At 45.6% G+C, this 22821-nt stretch overlaps 1 protein-coding gene across 2 annotated transcripts in view; it reads right to left on the bottom strand.

The window, feature by feature from the left end:
- Positions 1–462: 462 nt before the first annotated feature.
- plpp3 (phospholipid phosphatase 3) overlaps positions 463–22821 on the bottom strand; it is a 34144-nt gene continuing 11785 nt past the window's right edge. Inside the window, exons 2-7 of one of the 2 annotated variants that reach the window (XM_079739219.1) lie at positions 17121–17275; positions 13791–13883; positions 13457–13644; positions 11989–12046; positions 8934–9110; positions 463–1729 (exon numbers count right to left, since the gene is read on the bottom strand). In XM_079739219.1, the coding sequence (XP_079595345.1) occupies positions 1601–1729; positions 8934–9110; positions 11989–12046; positions 13457–13644; positions 13791–13883; positions 17121–17275 (800 nt within the window). In that variant the 3' untranslated portion in view covers positions 463–1600. Of the gene's footprint in view, positions 1730–8933; positions 9111–11988; positions 12047–13456; positions 13645–13790; positions 13884–16381; positions 16540–17120; positions 17276–22821 lie in introns of both variants that reach the window. The other variant, XM_079739218.1, reaches the window with a different exon arrangement.

Here is a 22821-nt window from a genome sequence, read left to right as displayed (position 1 = left end):
AGTACACCATGACAACCACATGAGTATAATGGACAAAATACAAAATTCACATTAGGCACACAGACAAACACATACACATACACACACACACACACACACACACACACACACACACACACACACACACACACACACACACACACACACAACACACACACACACTGTTTATGAGCTATTGGGCGGGTGAGAGCCCCTCCCTACCAGCGGGAAGAGCCCTGTTCATCCCCAAATAATGTGCCAGCTTAGCTGTCAATCAATGCCATCTCTCCAAGGTGACAGACCACACCCCTATGCTTTTGCCCCACCAATCCCCTTCCTATCACGCAACCAATCAGACGGCTCCGACGCCAGAGCAAGAAGCATGGCACAGCCACACCCCTCGCCCAGGTCCTGAGAGATTCTAACCCCCTCTCCCCCCTACACCCAAAGAAAATAGACCCCCTAAATTTCCCATCTCCCCCTTACAAAAAATTATATAAAAAATGAAATGCAACATCCCGGGTTAGGGCTGCTCTGATAGTTCACTGTGAAACGCTTGATGCACTAGTCAAATTGACACAAGAGTTCATGAGTCAGGAGAAAGAGGGTCCTGGTTGTAAACCCTGGTCCTTAGAACCCTTCCCCTGGCTCACTGACGGCTGCTGATGCTGATCTCGCCGAGTGGTAACAACCTGTCCCAAACATTACAGTATTGGAAGTGTACTGTGACTGTGTCACACTGTTCTGGTTTTATGAGGAGTGACTCATCGACTTTGTCTCCACCAGATATGGAGTTTGACGAGTACGTCATTTCTAACTCTTGCTTCTGTCGCCGTGACGACAGCATCATTAAGCGCTTTCACAGACAACAAGTCTCAGGCAGCGAGTGGTGATAATGGACACTGTAATGTAAAACAAAATAAAAATAGTGCTATATGTTTAACATTGTTTTTCTCTATACTGTTAATATATCTATGCTGCTAGGTATACTGCGCAGCTATAATGTTCCTACGGATCGCATGGGGTGTTTTTCTTACGGCGTATATAGGCCACACAGAGACGAGATCCATCTTCCTTTGACGCAGGGACTTTGTCTAAGAATCACATGAATTTCCTTCAATCGTTTGTTTTATGTTTCTTCGTCTTTCAATCTCTCCACTTTTTTTGTGTACATAGAGGACAAAGCTTTCATACTCAGAGGACGTTTCACTTCAACGCCAAACCCCCTCCTTCTAAACCCCCGGCCCTTGTTGATCTTAATTTAAGTCATACTTCTATAGCTTCAAATTATTTTTGGTAACTATTGGTCAAACACAAACACAACGGGCGGGTGGATAGTAGTAAACATAACGGCAGTGAATAATGCGTCTGGATACTGATAGTGGACTTTATGTGTGCAAATCTCAAATCCCAGGGCCTTTTTCTACCTACAGTGTGTTGTTTTGGGCCCGTTGAAGGCGGCGCACGGCGGAGGAGGGTTAACGTTGGAGAAGCAGCCGTATCGTCTCTCCTCGCTACATTCTACTGTCTGATGGGGAGGGTTGAGCAGCGCTGCAATTGGCTCCTCAGTCACAAGGGAGGAAAGAAAAAGGAGGCGTAGAGTGCCAAGGCCCCCCTGGTCTCACACCATGTTGTGGTGTTTGTTCCGGTCGATGATGTCAGAGGAAGGGAGGAGCTCCTTCTTGATGGGCGAGGGAGGGGGCGCGGCCGGCGGGGTCTTGGGTTTGAAAAGATCGGACACTAAGTACACCTGGTGGAAGGAGAGAGAGAGAGAGAGAGAGAGAGAGAGAGAGAGAGAGAGAAAGTGATCAGTAACAACGCAAGAGCCATTGGTGGACACACAGGGAGGAACAGGTAGAGGATGAGAGATGGGGAGGGTGGGATCATAAACAACATTCTAGAGAGCTCAAAGAAAAGGAGAATCAAAGAGGGAAGGGTAAGGAAATTCTGCCTTTCCTGTTGAGCCAGACTCATAATAATAATTCTTCACTCAGAATTAATTTTACTGGGCAAGAAAATATGGAAAATGAACTAGGTGGCATGACAACATCTTGGCGGGGTTCAACTCCATTTGGGTTTTTGAAAGACAAGACTAGAACTAGTAAAGCGATCTGGCAGGAGGAAGTGATCTAAGAGCTGCACACCATAAAAGTGACAGGAAGCTGATCTTATGGGCTCAACCTTGCGTCATCAGCCCAATCATAGTCAATAATCAGAATCATTCTCGAAAGAAACAGAAAAACCACATCTTGGTTGCAAAGTCTCCCAGGCAATTGTACAGACCTATTTCCTGGGTAAATGGAGGCAGACTGCTGAGTTAGAAATTCAGAGTCAAGGACGAGAAACCTCTTCCTGAGGTCCTGATGACATCATACAATCAAAAGGAGACTGGGAATGGGTGGGCAGGAAATGGGACTATAGAACATACTGTGCCAACGAATGATGAGGGCTGCTGTTAGGAAGACTCTGGGCTCCGGAGGGAGAGCTTCATGCCACTCTCTGGCCGGCTCTGGGCCGACACAGGAAAGGCCTGCTGAGCAGCAGGTCAAAATGCTCCCTGCATTCCCGTAGAGGGACTAACACAATGGGAATTCTTTCTCATGATAGTCAGCTGGAGTAACTATCCCTCATGTCCCTTCAAAATCTCTTCTAGGCGGACTAGAACATGTGAATTGCTAGCTCAAGAGACAGCTGGTATGGTCTCTGGTCACAAATGTCAAAGGAGATCAGTGGTGGATACATTGACACCATAGAGGGTAATGAGCTGGCTGGTTAGTCCTTAAGAGTGTGAGATTGTCTTTGAGTGCGTGTGTGTATATGTGTGTGTGCGTGTGTTTCCATGTAAGTGAGAAAGTGGGCGCTCATGCCGGCATGTGTGGGGAGACCTGGCATTTTGTGACCTTTACGGGTGACCTTTCAATGACAGAAATCATTTGGCAGAATGTCTGTGCCTCCCATTAAACACCCAGACACAAACCATCTTCCTAGTCTCCAATGAGCACTGTTTAAGTCTGTTCGTTTTTTGCATGTACGTGAATGCATACTATGTGTATGTACGTGCAACTCACTCCTGGTCCATTGTGTTCAAAAGGTGAGTGTGCAAAGTTGGCTATGAAGGGACAAGGGGGCGCTCTTTAATGCCGTTTAGCTGGAAATAAGCCAGCGGGAACCTCTGGTCTCAGCAGGAAAATTTGTGTGAGCTCTTTTTAAGTATGTGTATGTTTGCGTATTCAAATTCATGTTCTTGTGAGTTCATGTTTCGAATCAATCAAAATGTGCTTGCCCCAAATGAGGTCACATCTGAGCAATGTCAAATGTGAGTCACAAAGGAAGTTATTGAGCTCAGGAAGTGCAAACATAAGAAAAACAAAATAAATACCATGTGCTTTAGAGGGAAAAAGTAACAATTGCAGTCGATTTAGACACTTTTTAGTCAACAACTGTGTAGAATCACCCACATCCTTGTTCTTTGCTGAAAACTAAAGTAAAGTGAGGTTGTTGGGTTCCATTGTGTTGGCGTAGGGTTATCAAGCAGCCATTTGGGACTCTAATGACCACCAGACACTGACTGGCCTACGATCTAGTGGCTTTCACTGTTTTCTTTGTGTCTCTGTGTGTTTTTAAGAGGACATGAGAGCGGCAGAGAAAGAAGAAGACAGGAAACAAACAACCCTTGGCGGAGCATTGTGTCGGACCTGACTCCTCGACCCTCCTCTATCTCTGATGGTGACAATGAAACCTGTAAATAAACCAACACCACCCCTCCGCTTTCTCTCTTTCTCTCTGACAGCTGCTTCCTGTTTGACTTAAGTCTCGCTTGACCTTCACCATACCCCATGGTGGAAAACTGGGTCAGAGTGGATGGCCGTATGTGACAGGTAGGAACTTCCTGGCTTATCCCAGAGTTAACTGAGGCTTTGCTCCGGCAGTTATTTCCATCATTTTGTTTTGAGCTATTTGACTATCCAAATCAATTAATGTGTAAAACAAAATTCCAACACCATGTCAACTGAATGATAAAGTGTGAAAATTGAACTCAGGGTCTTTTTCGGTATGAAGACCCATAAAATAAGCCCACCAGACACTTTTTTTCGTTGATAATCGAGTATAGAGCTTGCCCGCGAATGCCCGGAGCAATGTAACAGCCCAAATGGCTTCCATTATATTGGCTACCACTAATATTGCTCAAAGGTCCATGTTTCCAGGAAGACCACACAAGTCGATTACCGGCTACCGTAAAAAATATAATAGATAATAAAAATGTAACTTAACATTCTCCCCCCTTGATAAATTGTTGGCGCCTCTATTATATTATTTCCGGTAGCCGGTAATCGACTTGTGTGGACTTCCTGGAAACATGGACCTACCGGTAAGGCACAGACTTGGAAAACAGTCTTCTTTAATAAACTCCCAGTACTCCCAGTAACTAAGTTGTTAATGCTTCGTTTTATGTGTAGGGACCCTAGTCATGCTACTGCAGAGGTTTGTTGCTATTTTGAGCAATATTAGTGGTTAAAAAAATGTAGATTTGGAAGCGTTCACACCACCCCTCTCCAATATAATGGAAGCCATTTGGGCTATTACAATTACAATTACAATTAGGGCATTTAGCAGACGCTTTTATCCAAAGCGACTTACATCGGTTATTACACACATTGACACACCGACGGCAGAGTCAACCATGCAAGGCGACAGCTCATCAGGAGCAGTTGGGGTTAAGTGTCTTGCTCAGGGACACATCAACACTCAGCTATGAGGAGCTATTACATTGCTCCGGGCATTCGCGGGCAAGCTCTATACTCGATTATCAACGAAAAAAAGTGTCTGGAGGGCATATTTGATGGGTCTTCATGGCGATAAATAACCTGGGTTCAATTTCCGCCGGAATTACACTTTAACATATGGTTTGTTGATTTTGTGTGTGTGTGTGTGTATGTGTGTGTGCTTGTGTATGCGTATATCAACATGTATTTTCATCGAGTTCAGGTTGTTTCATGTAGATGTTCCTATTGGCAGCAGGTGAAGGATGGAATTTCATGCATTTCTCAGGCACTCTTAATGTGACCTCCAGATCAAAGGCAGAAAATTAACAATGTTATCATAAAGAAACGTAACAAATGACACAAGGCACATTTCAAACATCTCAAATAGCTTTAACTTATTATGGGAGTTTTGTGTTTCATTGCCATGCATAAAATGAATTCCTGTTATCCGACAGTGTGAACTCATTTCTGCCATTATCAAAACCTTTGCTCATTAGACGGAGGGCAGTGATCAAACCAGAGTATTGTAATTTTGTCTGAGTGACCATCCATTTTCTCGAATTTTAGCTGGGGTTTTTCTGTGGGGGTAATTTAAGCTTTATTGAGGATCTTATGCACCCAGGTTTAATACCTTTTGGTCTGTCCCCCATGATCCCCCTTCTAGTCCTGTGCAATGCTCTCACAGAGGAAAGGAGGAGCAGGACCAGCTCAGCTGAGAAGTGCTACCAGATGTTGGTTACTCCTTACAGTGGGGAAATCAGAATTGGAGTGAAGTATCGTAAAACTGAACCCACTGTTCCAATCAGCAGGGGTTGGACTGTGTTTGTAAGTGTGTGTGTGTGTGTGTGTGTGTGTGTGTGTGTCTGCAGTGTCAATATTATGAATATGGTTGCGTAAGAATGTAACTGGTGTCTGCACATGGTTGGGGTTATGGAAGATGTCCACATGCATATATGTGTATGTGTGTGTTCATGGATGGGGTGTATGTGTGACATAGGGCTATGTGTGTGTGTGTTTGTGTGCGTGTGTGTATGTGCTAATCAGTTCCCTCATAGTCTGTGTATGGTTAGGTATGCATGCGTAGTATGTACGAGGCCCCTGCCGGTGGGTTCTCAATGAGTGTGTGTATTTGTGAGTTGTAGTAGTAGAAGAGTGTGTAGAAAAAATGGCCCCCCTCTCCCTCCCCTCCTCTCCCTCCTCCTCCTCACCGTTCTCCTCTTCCTCCTCCTGCTCCTCCTCCTCCCCCTTATCCTCTTCCTCCTCCTCCTTCTCACCCCTGCTAGCAGACTAGGCCAATCCAGAGGTCAAGAGTAGAGAAGCTGAGCATATTTCTAAAAGCACTGGGATGATTCCCCCTCCCGGCCCAGAGGTGAAGTCTTCCAAGAGCTACGCCTAGCTGCAGTCTTGCTATTCCCTTGTACATTCAACCCCTGCTTGATTCCAATAATCCTATTGAAGCTACAGACCTTGGATCCTGAAAAGGTACCTAAAAAGGTTAAAGGTCCCATGACATTCCACCAGGTGTGGTGTGATTAGCCGTTACAAGCCGTTTTGGAAATCTGCCCCTTATGACATCACAGGTGGGCGTGTCCACTTAGATGTGTGCTGGATAGATCAGTCAACCAGCCTACCAAGTGGACTGTAGATAACGTTGCTCATCTATCCGTCACACATCTAGGTGGACATGCCCAACTGTGATGTCATAAGGGGCAGATTTCAAAAACGGCTTGTGTTTGTGTGTGTGTGTGTGTTTGTGTGTTTGTGTGAGAGAGAATACAAGCAGGAGTTTCGGCTCTGCCATGGTCAGCCAGAGGCAACATTACCAGTTCTGTTTCATAAATCTCCCCACGCAAACAGTTTGTTTGTGTGTATGTGTGTGTATGTGTGTGTGTCTGTAGGCATGTCCATATGGGCGTGGGTTTCTATATTTTTCCCTTAGACAGCATACTTTACTGAAGCCTGCTGTGCAGTAAGCGCCCAAGCTGCCAAATAAAAAAATAATAATAATTAACAGCCTTATTCCTCGTTCAAAGCCTAATACCCTCTCTTGTCCCTCTCCCTCTCCTTTCCACCCTCGACTCCATTTAACTCTCCTTGGCGCCAGCTGGCTGATCTTAATGATGAGGGTTAACGGCAGTTGAGGGCCGTCAGGGCCAGTAGGGTCTTTTTTGCTGGCCCTGTCAAAATCTAAATAATATATGTACATTATTTTTTTCAAAATTACATTAATTTGTGTCTGAACGCATCTTAATTCCATATTTTTTTCAGTACTTACAACATAATTCCAAAAGGAAAAACGTTTTTTTTTTGTAAGGCTGAGCTCAGGTGAATAACGCATCACAGCTAGGTTACATGGACCAACGGGGCCAGCACTAAAAGTATTGCTAGCCTTTCGCTGAAGCTGCCACCTCCCATTGGATAATAAATTTGACTGACGTGTGTAATCAGCTATCAAATGTTGATGTGTAGAACGCCCCCAGGGCTCAGCAATATGCCGGCACTGGCCCCCGGTGATGTCATCAGCGAATTTTGAATTGTTGGTGGTACAGAGTTGATAGTAAACTACTATGGCCACCGCCTTCATAGCACCTAGCGATCCTGTTTCTGATCTCCTTCGTTTGCATTTTTCAAGGCGATCGTTTAGAGAGAAGACAGATTTAATTTCAAGAGGAAGACCTACACCGAAGCTGGATAGGCTGACCCAGGTCGGTAAAGGTTTTGTGCGGCACTTTACAGAGTGCAACTACAGCTGCTATGACTGGCCAACGGCTAGCACCGTTCAGAACAAGCTATTCTGCTGGCCGTGTTTGCTGTTCAACATCAGTAAGGGGACATGGAACAGCGCCAGATTTAGCAGTCTTAACAGCTTCACCAAGGTAGCTTCAAAACATCAGGCCATGGGTGATGGGTGAGTTTTACTTTGCACTGTGTAGGAGCGATAATGTTGTTGTGGTACTTTAGTTTATAACGCATTTTTTGTAATGGTTGGAAACACAAATATATTGCTGGAATTTGGGCAGTAGGCTTAATGGTAATGCTGTGTGTGGATGCCGCTTAATAAGCATATTAAATGAACCCGTTCACTACTACTCCTGTGGGCTTAATATTCTGGCTGGAATAGCTGTTGTAAAATATGTGGCATAAAGGCCTACTTGTATGTTTCATTTTTGTTAATGAACTGGCGTTGCAGCATCCGGTGAAAATAACAATAACTGTGAACACTTGTTTTTGTGTCATGTGTGTGATGTGCAATCTGGTTGCGGAGTAACATTAGGAAAGATCTGATGGTGATGCTGCATTACTCTAGCTCTGCGGTAATGCAAAGTGGTGTAACGTGTGCGCTGTTGTTGTTGCTGAAGATCAACTGTCTTGTTGTGGATGTTATGCAGTAGCACATATTGTGGCTGTGTTGGTTGTATCGGCACCTAATATGAAATTTGTGTGCATGTCTGAGTGTTTGGGGGTTGGCCGTTGTTGGAGTTCGTTACTGAAGGCCCTGACTTAAACCCCACGGTACGCTACTGGTTAATGGAAATCTGGCGACTGCCATGACGGTATGTCACCATGACTATGTCACCAATAAAGGGATGAAGTGTGTAGTAAAATATAGGACTTCACAAACAAACAAACAAACAAACAAACAAACAAACAAACAAACAAACAAACAAACAAACAAACAAACAAACAAACAAACAAACAAACAAACAAACAAACAAACAAACAAACAAACAAACAAACAAACAAACACACACACACACACACACACACACACACACACACACACACACACACACACACACACACACACACACCACACGCACACGCACGCACACACACAGACACAGGCTTGGTTCCCAGTAATGTGTTCTTCATTATAGGGAATCAGATTCTCCTCACTTCACTGCCTGGTCTGTTTTTCAATTTCGCAGAAGAGTGGAGAAAGGAAATGAGAGAGGGAGATGAGAAAGAGAGACAGCGATAGACAACAGTACGGAGAACGGTTGGTGGATAGTGAAAATGCAATAAGAATACAGAGAGCCGTGGGGGGGGGGAGAAATAAGTGTTTTTAAAAGGGGTTCCTCGATGCTTGGGAGAGAGGCCCAACCATTACAATGAGGTTCAGAGTTCAACGTGGTGGAGGCTGAGCGTGTTCAGTACTGCCGCGCATCAGTAAGCAGGCGGTTCACTCACTGTGCAGCAGGCCACCAGGGCCCCCTGGAAGAAGCCGGCCAGCACGTCGGTGGGGTGGTGCTTATGGTCGGAGACCCGCGACAGGCCCGTGTAAAAGGCCATCATCAGCAGGGTGAACTGGAGCAGGGGCCGCAGGAGCCGCGCCCCGCGCCAAGTGAACCTGGACTGCAGGTAGAACTGCAGGAAGGGCAGAGGAGAGAGAGAGATGGAGAGAGAGAGAGGGGGGGGGGGCATCATTTTGAATCTAATGTGTTTGTTTATTATGAACAACATAATGAATGACTGTAACTTAAAAAATATTTTCTTATTCTAAATGTGGGTTTCTGAGTGCCGATGTCCCTGAGCAATACTGGTTACATATTACGTTTCCCGTTGAACCCCTGGAAGAACAGGTTTATATCAATTAGCCTTTAATAAATGTGTTGCAACCCTTCACCTGAGACTTTTGAGTGTATCTGTGTGATATGTGTGCATGTGTGTGTGTGTGTGGTATGTAGTATGTGGTTTGTGTGTTTGTTTGTGTGTGTGTGTGTGTGTGTGTGTATGTATGTGTGTGTGGTATGTAGTGTGTGTGTGTGTGTGTGTATGTGTGTGTGTGTTTGTATGTGTGTGGTATGTAGTGTGTGTGTGTGTGTGTGTGTTTGTTTGGGTGTCTGACCGTTTTAAAATGAATCAAAGGAGGGATGCCCAGCAGACCCACAGAGAGAAAGAGACACACACACACACACACACACACACACACACACACACACACACACACACACACACACACACACACACACACACACACACACACACACACACACACACACGCACACAGAATAAACGACAAACTAAGCAACACAAACCACAGCCCTCTGATCAAGACTTGACTGAACCTATACTTCCCAGCTGCACAAACAGCACAACCAAAGAGAACACACGCAAACACACACACACACATACAGGCAGGAATAGTGAGGTCAACACAGGTTTCTCACGCTTCCTGCGGTCCTGCACCACTCTCAAATCCTCTTCCACCACTTCCTGTCTCTCACACCCGGCAAAGAGGGGTTAAGGCAGAGCTAGAGAGCAGGTTGCAGCCAAGGTCAAGCCTCTTCCCCTCCTCCCCCCATCAAGGGCTCTGTCTCTCTATTCACCCAGACTAACAATACTACTTTAGACAACCCCCCCTCACATCCTGCTCCTTCAGTTGATGTTGGACCCCCCCACACAGACTATGAGACCTGCATTGGTCTGCTCCTTGATGCAAACGAGGAAGAGCCCCCCCTCCCATCCTCCACCGCCCATCTGCTCCAGGGATGTTTAGAGCGCAGGCTTCCTCCGCCCGCAGGTTCCCAGGTATGGGACCGGGCCACGTCCCGATAGGCCTTGGAGAGGCTACTGTTAAGTACTCTGCATCCCAACTGCTTCACTTCCTGATAACCAGGGGAAAATATCACATTCCCCTTGATGCAATATTTTCAATCCGCTAAAAACCACCCTTTATATAGGTCGGTTTATAGGTTTGTGTAACCGCGGCAACCTAGGCCATTCATGGCTAGCCCAAACACAGATAGCAACAATGTTACAAATCAAATACACAAACACAGACACAATGAGATAAGGAAGTGTGTCCTTTGAACAGTTCTGGTCTCAACAAGCTCCTCGTTGCTCAGTACCAAGACACATTCGCGTTTGCCTGCTCTTCATCACACACACGCACACACACACACACACACACACACACACACACACACACATACACACACACACACACACACACACACACACACAGTACTCAGGCATCTGCCTCTCTGACCAGCCGGCTCTTGGGAATCTGCTGTGCATCCCAAAGTGACCGTTACACTCGAATAATACAAAAAAACAGAAGGAACCCGGGCAGATTCCCATGGTGGAGGACACGGAAGAGAGACAAGCAGTCTGGCGGTTTTTGGAAGAATCCCACTCCCTCCCTCCCAACCAGATCTCTTTCTCTATCGCTATCTTTCTCTCTGACTTAAAGGGGTTGTCAAATAGCGGAAATGAAGAAAGTCATGCACACATCAGAAAAGGGCATGTTTTACAAACAAGTACGCCCCCCCCCCCCCCCCCCCCCCCCCCCCACACACACACACACACACACAACACACACACTGTAATCCACATCTCTCTCTGGAGTTCACACCACAACGTGAGACAAAGCATAGCTGTGGTGAGCATTGGTTACTTGACAAACATGCTTGCGGGGGCTGCTTCGGCTACTCTGCCAGCGCCCTGCTTTGCTGTCTGTGTGTCTGTCTCTCTGTCCGTCTGACTGACATGTCGGTAGGCTTGAGCTCTGCTGAGGTAAGCCACAGGAATAACACAGCCCTGAAGGAGCCACTGTGTGTTTGCATTAGACGCTAGCATTCCCTCGCCCGCTCGCTCACTCACACGCTCCAACCAGGGCGACTGTGTCAGCCGACTTTTCCGTGCAGTATGTTGGAGCACCGCTCGCCAGATGTGCCAGTGAGCGATGAGCTAAGTCGACAGCGGTGGGTGATCAGTGGGTGCTAGTCTGAACTGTCCCCATTAGAACAGCCTCCCCAGGACAGAGCTGTGGCTCTCCAGGCCAGAGCTTAGGCTTCCCAGGACAGAGCTGAGGCTCCCGAGGACAGAATTGAAGCTCCCCAGGACAGAGCTGAGGCTGAGGGAAAACCAGGGGGCGCATTGTTGAGCTTGGAATGTCACCCTTGGATGATAAATCTAAAGTAGGGTTTTGTTTTTTCTCTATTAATCTCTCTCTCTTTCACCTTCATTCGTGTGCGACTCACTCTCCTGCATGGTTCCCCTATGGTTCTGCTCTCAGCACAGCTTTCCTTCAATGGTCTGGAAACTACATTGGATTCCCTCTTTTACTGCTTTGTTATGGCCTTGTACTCTCTCAGCCTCAGTCTCTCTCTCTCTCTCTTGCTCTCTCTCTCTCTCAGACACATATTTGCAATGTGTCTGTGTGTTTGTGTGTGGGTGTGTGCGTGCATGTGCATGCGTGTGCCTATGTCTGTGTTGTTAAGCTAGCAGGATCAATACTTACAGCCAGGTACAGCATTGTGTACATCGAAAACGAGGCATGTCCAGAGAAGAATGATTTTCTGGGGAGAAAAAAAAGATTGATATAATCACTTGAATTCCATAAACACGTTCCCATATATCTAGTGCAGGAATTGACTTTTAGGGCCCTATTTTAACGGTCTGAAACGCAAGTGAGAAGCGCCAAGTGCAAGTAGCTTTGTGGGCGGTTCTATGGTGATGTCGCTAGTTTACCGGCACAAAAAATGACTCTTGCGCCCGGCGCAAATCTAAAAAGGGTTGGTCTGAAGTAGCCTGTTGGTGTGGTTTGGGCGTAATGTGCAATAAACCAATGAGAGTGCCAGCTCCTATCCCCTTTAAGAGCCATGAGCGCATTTGAATCTGACGAGTTGATATTTTGACAGCTCGTCTGCAGTCTCCAATGAGACAGATGCACATGAATTTCAAACTTCAAATGGCTCAGTCTATGGCCAAATAATACGGCCTAATTCACACATGGAATAAGTTTTCTTCCACAACTTCAGAAATCTTCAGAGTCTTCAAATAAATTTCGGCAAAGAAAACTTACATGATATAACATATGACATGCGGTAACTGTGGTTCTATTTAATGATATACGCAATACATTATAAACATCGTTTCTTATCAGTATTGTATACATTATCGTTATCGACTTGTGTTTCTAATATGCATGTGTCCCCCCGTTAATATACATTGCCATGGACTGAATTATGCGTTACGTGTTTAGTTTGCGTGTGTTTAAACAGATGGACGCACACACGCGCGCCCGCATTCATTAATTATTTTACACATACACACTTGCGCGCCCACATTCATTCATTCTTTTCTTACTCGCGGCAAAACAATGTTTTCTCACGATCAAATACTCTCAATCAATCCTAAAAGTTATGGGCATGTACACGATGTCTGTGTCAAGAAAATATGTGTTTGCTGTACGGTGTTTGCAGATGCATTGATTTAAAAGTACAACTTATTACCGCTGTATCAGCTGTTCTTTCCCAAATAATTTACCAAGAATATGTGGCTAGGTAGATGAGAGAAGCAAAGTGTATGCGCGAGGTGCAAAAGCAACATTACGCATGCGCCCTTACAATAGCATCTGAACAACGCGCCACTGACTTTAAACCAGGTATATCCTGGTTTGTGGCGCAAGTGGTTTCTGAAACTGCAAAATAGCACCAGGGAACGTTTGCGCCAGAACACGCCTCCTCTTTTCGCCAAACCGCCCCTTGGGGCGCAAGATCATTCCCTAATTTACCGACGCGTGGCGCAGGAGGGAAAAGAACGCTCTGCGCCAGTTGCAAACTAGCAACGACACATGCGCCAGTGATTAAGTCAATTGCGCCGGATACAACATAGGGCCCTTAGTGTGCATACATACATGACCCAATGTGTTACCAACATGCCCCTGTGTGTTACACATGTCTGCATGTGGGTTGTTGCATACACACCTGGCCTCCTGTACTTTGCTGTCCAGGCCCAGGCAGGTATAGACGGTGATGTAACCCATAGAGCAGTTGATGGTGGAAAAGTCCGGCTGGCAGACCTCCAGGAAGTGGGGCCTCATGCGACCCACCGACACCTTGGCTATGTCTGTGAAGGACTGGCTGACTGCGCAGCCAAAGATGAACACACCCACCTGAACCCACACACAACAACCAAATATATAATTTTTATATGGAACATAACTGGCTTCCTAGTACATCATGGTGAAGTCATGTAGCATTTGTTTGTGTCCATCCATAAAAAGCTGCATTTCCTTTTCTCAGCATCGCGACGACTGACCTGTTTGTAAAGAGCAGACACGTAGGGGTTCCCCACAAACGATTTGGTTCCCTCGTGGAGGCTGTGGATCCTATAGCACTCCCCAATCACTATCTATAAAGGCAAGGAGATCACATGAGTGTGAGTGGATGCAGACCTGATGAGTTGGTGAATAACAGGGTCACAGCCGATGTGGGGAAAAACGCCTAGTTTAGAGAGTAAAAGTTCCTGCCGTGTTAGCACTCTGATTTTGTGGCATTAGAGTGTTTCTAATCAGACACATCATCAGCCACATTAGCCTATTGGATATTACCCCAGACAGTTGGCTCAAAACATTGACAAGGACTTTTACTCTCCAAGCCTGGAATGCTCATCTCTGATTAAAGCAAAAGTCAAAGAAAGAAGATTGTGATGAATCCTGTGCTGTCGTGGAGTAGTTCCAGATGTAGCACCATGCATTTTAAGAGAAAGCTCCTTAGGCGGTTATGACAACATTGTTTGTGCAATAATTTTGGGAGAGTGGATGAACAGAGTATGGGTTAAAAGGCACACACACAAACACAAAGAAAGAGACGGAGGGATGGACAGGCAGACAGACATACAGACAGATAGATAGAGTGGCAGACAGAATGAGTATGGCCTGCCTTTCCCACAGGCAGTATGTTGATGATTGATTGATGGAAGCATTGTTTTACCACTTGGTTAATGGAATCCAGCATGGAATAAATGAAGCAGTAAAGGAGGGAAGATAGTACTAAAATAAAAAGAGTCCATGTCTCCTGGTTTCAAATGTAAACTGTTTAGTTACAGGACGAACAATGGTAAGCTAAAACTTTTTTTTTTTTTTGCAGCAGCAGTTAAATCTGTTAGAAAAAAAAAATCTGGTAGAATGTAAAGCCAAGCCTTTGGAAATGGTGCTGTCTTAACATTGTCTAGGGGTGCCTTACTCGTTTAATCTTTTCAAATGCCCCTGGAAAATGTTGACATGTCCATCACTAACCAAAGTAGGAATGGAGTCATGACCCAATGTTCAATCTATGGTCTGACCCAAGTACCCTTCTCAGTCTTTTGCGTTGATGCAGGTATGTGCATGTTTATGTCTGTCTTGTCTTTTCTATGTTTGTATGTGTGTGCTTGTGTTTGTGCACATGCCAACAGGGTGGTCAGAATGCAGGCTCGGAACCAATTGAAATAAACATTGGAGTCTATGTGTGTGCTTATACTCTTGGGGGATGTAGCGATGGCAAACATACATTTTAAAGAATTTGACGGAAATACGAATGTCGGTAGATAAAATTAATCAATCAATCAATAAATTGATATATCTATCTGTCTACCTGAATTGTCTTGTTGGTATTTGTACTGCCTTTATCCCCTCTCTCTCTCTCTCTGTCTGTCTCTATCTTCCTCTCTCATCTCCCTCAGTGGGTGTGTGTGAATGCGTGTGTGCTTCGCTTTAGTGGCAGTGGAAGCCACTAATGGAATCAGCAAACAGAATAGCTTAAGCCACTCATGATAATGTGAGAATTTACTTACAGCCACACATGGATGGCACACACACAAACACACATAAATAAGTGTGTGAATCTGTATGTCACTGCTGTTTATATTGGTAGCATTAAAACAGCGTCTTGGTCTGCTGTGTGTGTGTGTGTGTGTGTGTGTGTGTGTGTGTGTGTGTGTGTGTGTGTGTGTGTGTGTGTGTGTGTGTGTAGGCCACCATGCAGTAGTATCTCATGTTTCCACTAACCCCAACCAAGCTTCTAATGTATAGCCTGGTGACTGCAGAGTGAAAGAGAGAAAGCTCACTCTCAGATGAGTGATCTCTCTTTGACTGAATCCCATTCGTTTTTACTAGCTTTTCTTTTAAAGGGTAGTTATTTTTCAATTGAATGTTTCTCTATTAGAGTCTCACTTTTTTTAAGACGTTGGAGGACTTGATATGTGCTGATATTTGCAATTTCTTTAATATGCATGAATGCCATTTTACTCATAAAGTATATATCCTAAAATGTTGTTTTTTTATCAAATGTTGTTAGCTTAATAAGCTGAAAGCCTCAGTCTTTGAGTTAAGGATGACGAGGAGTGGGGAGAGGGCATGATACATTTAGCCACGGATTGAAAAAGGGCAAAGGTGATGGGGCAGGCATTGGGGGCATGAGAAGGGCTGGTTCTAAGTCTTACATGCATGCATACATGCACGTGCACACCATCACACAGACAGCTTCCTATTACAGATGGAATGAGGTTAAGGACAGTTGTTTTTTTAGAGACACTTAAATGACAATGCAGGGATATTGAAGAAGGAAGTCAGACAGACAAGAAAAGAGAGACACACATCATACTCTACACGGAAAGAACAGAAGCACTGCATGCAAGGAGATAAAACATTAGAACATATATATATATATATTTAGATATGTATTATGGTGACTCATTAATGATCTCGCTATATGCAAGAAAGCTGATTGTTATTATATTACTAATGCCGTAAGATCTACTGTGAAGCTTTCAGGCCAGAAAAATATATATGAATGGTGGCGGAGGGGCAGAGAGAGGGAGAGTAGAGGAAAAGGTAGATAAGAGGTTGGTTTCTATGTACGTAGACTTACAAAAAAAATGGCAATGAGAGTGCCAGCAGCACAAAGCACGGCGTCGCTTATGGTTTCTCCGTTTTTATAGGGGTAGCGGATGGACTCGTCTGTACAGTAAAACCCGCGCTGGTACGGCCTTATGGTGCTAGTCTCAATGATGAGGAAAGGCAGGCCAGCTACAACAGACACAAAGAATGGGAGAGAGAGAGAGAGCAAGGGAGAGCCAAAGAGAGACAGAGACAGTGACACACACAGACACACAGAAAGAGACAAAGAGAGAGAGACATAGAGAGAGAGAGAGAGAGAGAGAGAGAGAGAGAGAGAGAGAGAGAGAGAAAGAGAAAGAGAGAGAGAGGAGAAGACATAAAAGCAACAGGTCAGTGACACAGGACACAACAGAGGGATCGGGGAGGGGAAGTCAGTTGGGGACAGGGAGCACCCCGGCAGCAGAGGATCATGGGAAACGGCAGGGTTTTGAGGCTGGAGGATGTCCAAAGAGGTGCAATTTCAAATTGATCAACCAATTTCAAATATCAGGAGGAATTCCATGATTCTTCAAAAGAAAAGTGTTTACCACGATCTTAAACCTAGCTTCAGCAGCAAGTCTGGATTAAATTTGAAGAATTTTTGCACCTTTTTTCCCATCCGTCCATACACCTCTGGCCCCGCCCCCCAGTTCCTCTTCGGTGATCAGGCTGCTGAACGGCTTGACCGGGTGCTCAGCCCGGCGCGGCGGGGCTATGTTGGGGTGACTTACAGACACCACGGGCAGTGTGAGCCCCACACCGATCAGCATGGAGGTTGGGACCGTGCTGCCCTTGTAAGGATAGCGCAGACTGCTGTCGCTGCAGTAGAAGCCCCTCTGGTAAGGAGGGACAGAGCTCCTTTGCAGCACCAGGCTAGGAAGCATGACTACACATACACACAAACAGACAAACACATACACACATGCACACACACGGACAAGCACCCATGTGTTGCAAAGGCCAAACACACACACACACACACACACACACACACACACACACACACACACACACACAACCACCCATGACCGTAAATTAGCACAAATACAAAACTGGTAGATCAGATTACAAGTACACAAGCAAACTCATTTCCTTTAATGGCTGAGCAGCTAACAGCCCATACCACCCACTTACCTGTAAACCCGGGAGAAGAACTTCACATCAGCACACATTAAACAACAAACAACAACAACAAATTAAGATGTGTGTGTGTGTGTGTGTGTGTGTGTGTGTCTGAGTGTGTGTGTCTTATAGCAAGCACTAAATGGCCTATTTACACAGCTTAACATCTCCTGCTGCTCCTGTTGACAATCAAAGTTATCGTTAGCATTAGCATTAGCACAAACACCCCCCTCTTGACAGAGCAAACGCATTCTGACACCCAAGACCCAAAGGGGGCTGGGGCTCCTTTAGCAGACTAAAGCTAATGATGCTTGCATCAGTGTTGTGTGAAGATGAGTGGACAATTATGGAATGCAGGGGATGGTGGGGACCTTTCCAAGAAGAGTGATGACTGAGTTTTTTGTATTACCTTTAAGGTTAACTTAGCATTGAATTTGAAGTCTTTGAAGCCTTGCTTGACACATAAGCAGTGTTGAGTGGTGCAAAACAGAGCCCATTAATGTTTTTGTTTTTCATTAATTAATTCAGCTCTGTAGTTTCTTAAACCACTGAAACCAACACACAAACACACACGCATGACCACAAACACATGCACACATACACATACACACGGCTGCCCAAGTCTGGGACTTAACCCAAATACCTTAGTCATTAAAGTGTCACTACTAACATACACACTTATAAATACACACATCGAGACCCCCCAACCACTAACACACACACAAACTCACACATACTGCACACATCAACTCCATGCAGTCACAATATAAATAAATACATATCTCAGAATCAAAGAAACACAAACACAGCCATGCAAACTACGCCTCTGCCGGTAGGAGTTTCCCTGTGAAATCTGTGAATGGGCAAAAACAACGAAAAAGTGTGGGCTCCGGGCGACCACCCAACTATAAAATGAAGGCGAAGCATAATATTCTCTATGCATGTGTGCCTGCATGCAGGTTCACGTGCACACTTCACTGATGTGGTCGAAGCGGTTAGCTCCCATAGTATGGACATTTGGGCTAATGAGGGCTGTTCCCAACTGGGCTGCAAAACCTCTGCATTCAGCAGAGAGAGAGAGTGAGAGAGAGAATGAAAGAGAGTGAGATTGAAAGAGTGAGCGAGTGGAAGTGAAAGAGAGAGAGAGAGAGAGAGAGAGAGAGAGAGAGAGAGAGAGAAAAAGAGTGAAAGTGAGAGTGAGAAAGGGAGAAAAGGGAGAGCGACCACATAACATGGGCTTATTAACATATTCAGTTTGCCCTAACTCCGGTAACTGGGCTACATGGAAAAAAAAATTATATCATTTTGGCGCCTCAAAGGGAAATATACATGGTGTTGACAGATATGTCACAACACATCAGTCCACTATAGAGAAAAATGTGTGTATCACAGTTTATGTTTACATTGATAAACTTAAAAGGAAAAAACCTTTGTGGGCATTTGGAAAAAACACACACACACACATGAGAATTATACAGAGGTATTTTTTGTTCTATGTAGATGTTCTAGAAAGTAGGGTGAAGCATATTTCTGTTTGTTACAGCCCCTTTGGATGCCTCACACCCACACACAAACACACACACACAAACACACACACACACACACATCACACTTTCACCCCAACAGACGGACCCTGATGTCTCAGGTGTCTACACTAGTCTACTAGATCAATGACAAGATCCCCAGCCCCCCCCGGCCTCCCTGGTGTGTGTGTGTGTGTGTGTGTGTGTGTGTGTGTGTGTGTGTGTGTGTGTGTGTGTATGTGTGTGTCAGTTGGTTGTGGGCATTAGTTCAGAGTGGTGGGCAGGAAGCAGGATGGGTGCTGATACTGACACCTTTAAAAGCAGGGATAAGAGCCGTGTGGACAGAGCTCAGAAAGGTCTGGTGTTAGTGTATGGGAATCTAGTTCTCGGGAAGGAGAATGTGTTGTTGTTGCGCTGCAGGGATGAGCTGGGAGAACCCCCCCCGGGCTCCGTTACTACTGTCTGCTTTCGCACTGTCCCTTCCTCCCCCTGGGTGATTCATATGGAAATGAGAACCGAAAGTGAAAGAGGGTTTGAGGCTTTACCCCCCCAAACTCTGGTTCTCACAGCTCCTATGTGCAGTTTGCGAACGTCAGGCACACTTGAAAACACACATACACACCTGTTTGTATAAAAACCCGTCTAAAATAACCATGGGAAACTGAAGAGGTGATCAGTAGAACGAGTGAGAAGGTGATGTATGTGTGTCTGTGTGTGTGTGTGTGTGTGCGTGTGCATATGCTTGTGCATGCGTATGTGTCTATGTGTGCGTGCATACGTCTGTCCATGTACAGGGCAAGGGGGGTTTCAAAACAAACTTGTGAGCAAGGGAGCAAGAGTGAGCACTTCAACACTCATCTACTAACGTGTTATGAAAGCCTCACTGTGTGCATGCTGCTGTCCTGCTGGCTGGGTGCTGGCAGACCCAGGATGTCAGGCCGCTCTGTGCAGTGCGCCGTGCCATCTCCATGAAAACAGGCCGGAATGTAGCATTCTCCTCATACCGAGGCTGGTGGACTGGACCCCGAGGAGCACACACACACACACACACACACACACACACACACACACACACACACACACACACACACACACACACACACACACACACACACACACACACACACACACACACACACACACACACACGCTTTAAGACCCCTCATGTTTTCTGAGCCCCGAAACCCTTGAACCCTCCCCCTGCCACACATTAAACACACATCCACTGCCTCACCACCACCACCGTTCTCTCTCTCTTCCTCTCTCGTGAAGCAAGCAGAAAGAAATATGGCCTCCCATATGTCAGTGGGGGAGAACGGAAGAGTGAGCAACCTTAATGATAGCACTGAGCCGGAAAAAAATAAAGAGAGAGAGAGAGAGAGAGAGAGAGAGAGAGAGAGAGAGAGAGAGAGAGAGAGAGAGAGAGAGAGAGAGAGAGAGAGATGGGGCCAGCTGAGAGGCACGATGAGAGATAAAAAGACAAAGAGCTGGAAAAAACAAAGGTGGGCCCGGTCATTGGCGAGAGGCCGGTGGTGCGTCAGTGTATTAAAAACAACTCATTTACAAGCTCTTTCATGGGGTGTTGGGGGTTGCCCACAATCAGACAAAGACCCCCCGACACCTCAAGAAAACATCCTTCCCGGACGGTCTGGCCGAAGAGTGCCAAGACAACCGCACGGTGATGCATTAGACTAATAGAATGTAAATAACTAAGCTTCAGCCACACCACATTGGCTTTTTTTTTTAGATAAAGAATGTTTTAGAAAGGGTCAACGTGAGGGCTTTTGCTTCAAGATGTGGAGCCCCTACTCCACTGCAGTTGAAGAACAGACATATGAAAACATCAGAGCTGAAGGGAGCTCTGATAAAGAAGAGAAAGATGATATGAGTCTGAAGTATTGCGATGTGAGGATCCTACGGCAGTGAATGTTAGGAGAGTGGAAATCAAAATAATTATGAAGCCAATGAACTATAAAGTGGGTGACTGGCTGAGGGAAGCATACAGTGGGGAACACTTCTATTAGTCATATCTGATTCTGTCTCACATTTCTCTCTCCCAGGCACCGTGTAACCATGTCTAGTGAGGGGAAAAAGGGAAAAAGAACTGTAGTATGAGAGAGATAAATGTACAGACATTTCTATGGCTAGTTTACTATGCTTGTATATACCGTGCTCCGGTCTTTTCCAAACTACCAAATCAAAATATTACAGATGGAATATGTGCATGGGTACATATTCGTATTATGTCGCATATTACAGGATACCTAATCATCATCCCAAAGAACCTGTAATACACAGGTTCCACTTCAAACTGCAATTCCCTGCATAATTATATGCATTCAAACATAAACGCAGTGGGTGCAATTGTGCCGAGGTGTTTATTTATGTGTGTATGTGGGTATGTGCACCTTTTTCTTGTACACGATTACCCTAGAGGCACCTTTGATTGGCTTTGGGGTTACATTTTCTTTGGCGAGAGATTAGCACCTTACCAGTAGATTGCCCTGACCTTAGTTTGGAAATTCTTATTATAGTCTAATTATAGCTTAATTTCACTCAGCGATTTTCTCTCAGCTAAATATGGCAAGAAAAGACAGAATCAGGTAATGGCGCGTTTCCACCGGAGGGTGCGGGTCGGTTCAGTTCGCAAAGGTGCGGCACGGATTGCGTTTCGACCACCAAAAGTGAGCGTGACCCGGACTGAGCCATACTCGTCTCGCAGTACTCCTCCGCTGGGGTACTGAGACGCCTGAAAGGGTGCTGGCAAGTTTGAGCTACGCACGCCGTCAGTTGATTGGTCGACAGAATCGCACTTCCGTGCGACAAGGGGATAATAACAAACAAACATTATCCGCGAGGTATTTCTGGACAAAAGTGTACGCAAAAGTTTGCCGTCCTACATTGTTGATCTTTGTTTATTGTGTGCGTTCTTCTTTTTCCTTGGATTTATTAGCAGGCTACACTGTGTCAGGCTGCTATGAGGTCACAATGCTAACATAGCTGCCATGGCTATCGCCATCCGTCTTAAACCCCTGCCCCCCACCATAAGGGTACTGTCGGCGGTGGAAACGCGAGCCGTAACTGAGCTGTGCCGAACCGCACCATCACTACTCAACCAAGCCGCACAGAAACGACTCCCCGAAATGCGCCATAATAGAAGTGTTCCCCACTGTATGCTTCTATCAGCCAATAATCCACTTCATAGTTCCTTCGCTTCATTATCATTTTGATTTCCACATTAGTCTCTTGTCTTTTTTGTCCAGACATGCTGTTCTTTCATGGTGGTCTAACTTTAGAGAAGTAGAACCACATCTAAACATCCTATCTCATAGCAAGAGGAGGGTGGGACGCTCCCGGGAGCCAGAGGGGGGGTCCGGCGAGACGAAGGGCAGAGTGTGTGAGAGGTGAATGGGAGGCGAGGAGAACAAACATAGAGGAAATGGTTTTGTTGTGTGCTATAATAGAGGCTATCCGCCTCAAGTCGCATGGCAGCAAGCCCATGTGACCCACGAGCCGGTGAGAGGGAGGGAAGGAGAAACTGACAGTGGGTTGAGGGGCGAGACAGGAAGATTTAAGGGGTTTTGTTGAGTCCATTGACCTGCCACTCAAGCAAACATTTCACCCTCCTTTCACGCCTCTTTAAACCTCCTGCCCCACTGCAATTTTTCCCACATTTCATGCATAGATCAGCTCACTTTAAAGCAAATAGATTAACAGTACGTATTTGTATGTAGGTGAGAGAGAGGCTGATAGAGACTGAGTGAGTGAGTGAGTGAGTGAGTGAGTG

Source organism: Pollachius pollachius, assembly GCF_949987615.1.
Source record: "Pollachius pollachius genome assembly, chromosome: 7".
Lineage (NCBI taxonomy): Eukaryota > Metazoa > Chordata > Actinopteri > Gadiformes > Gadidae > Pollachius > Pollachius pollachius.
This window is presented reverse-complemented; position numbering and strand designations above follow the sequence as displayed.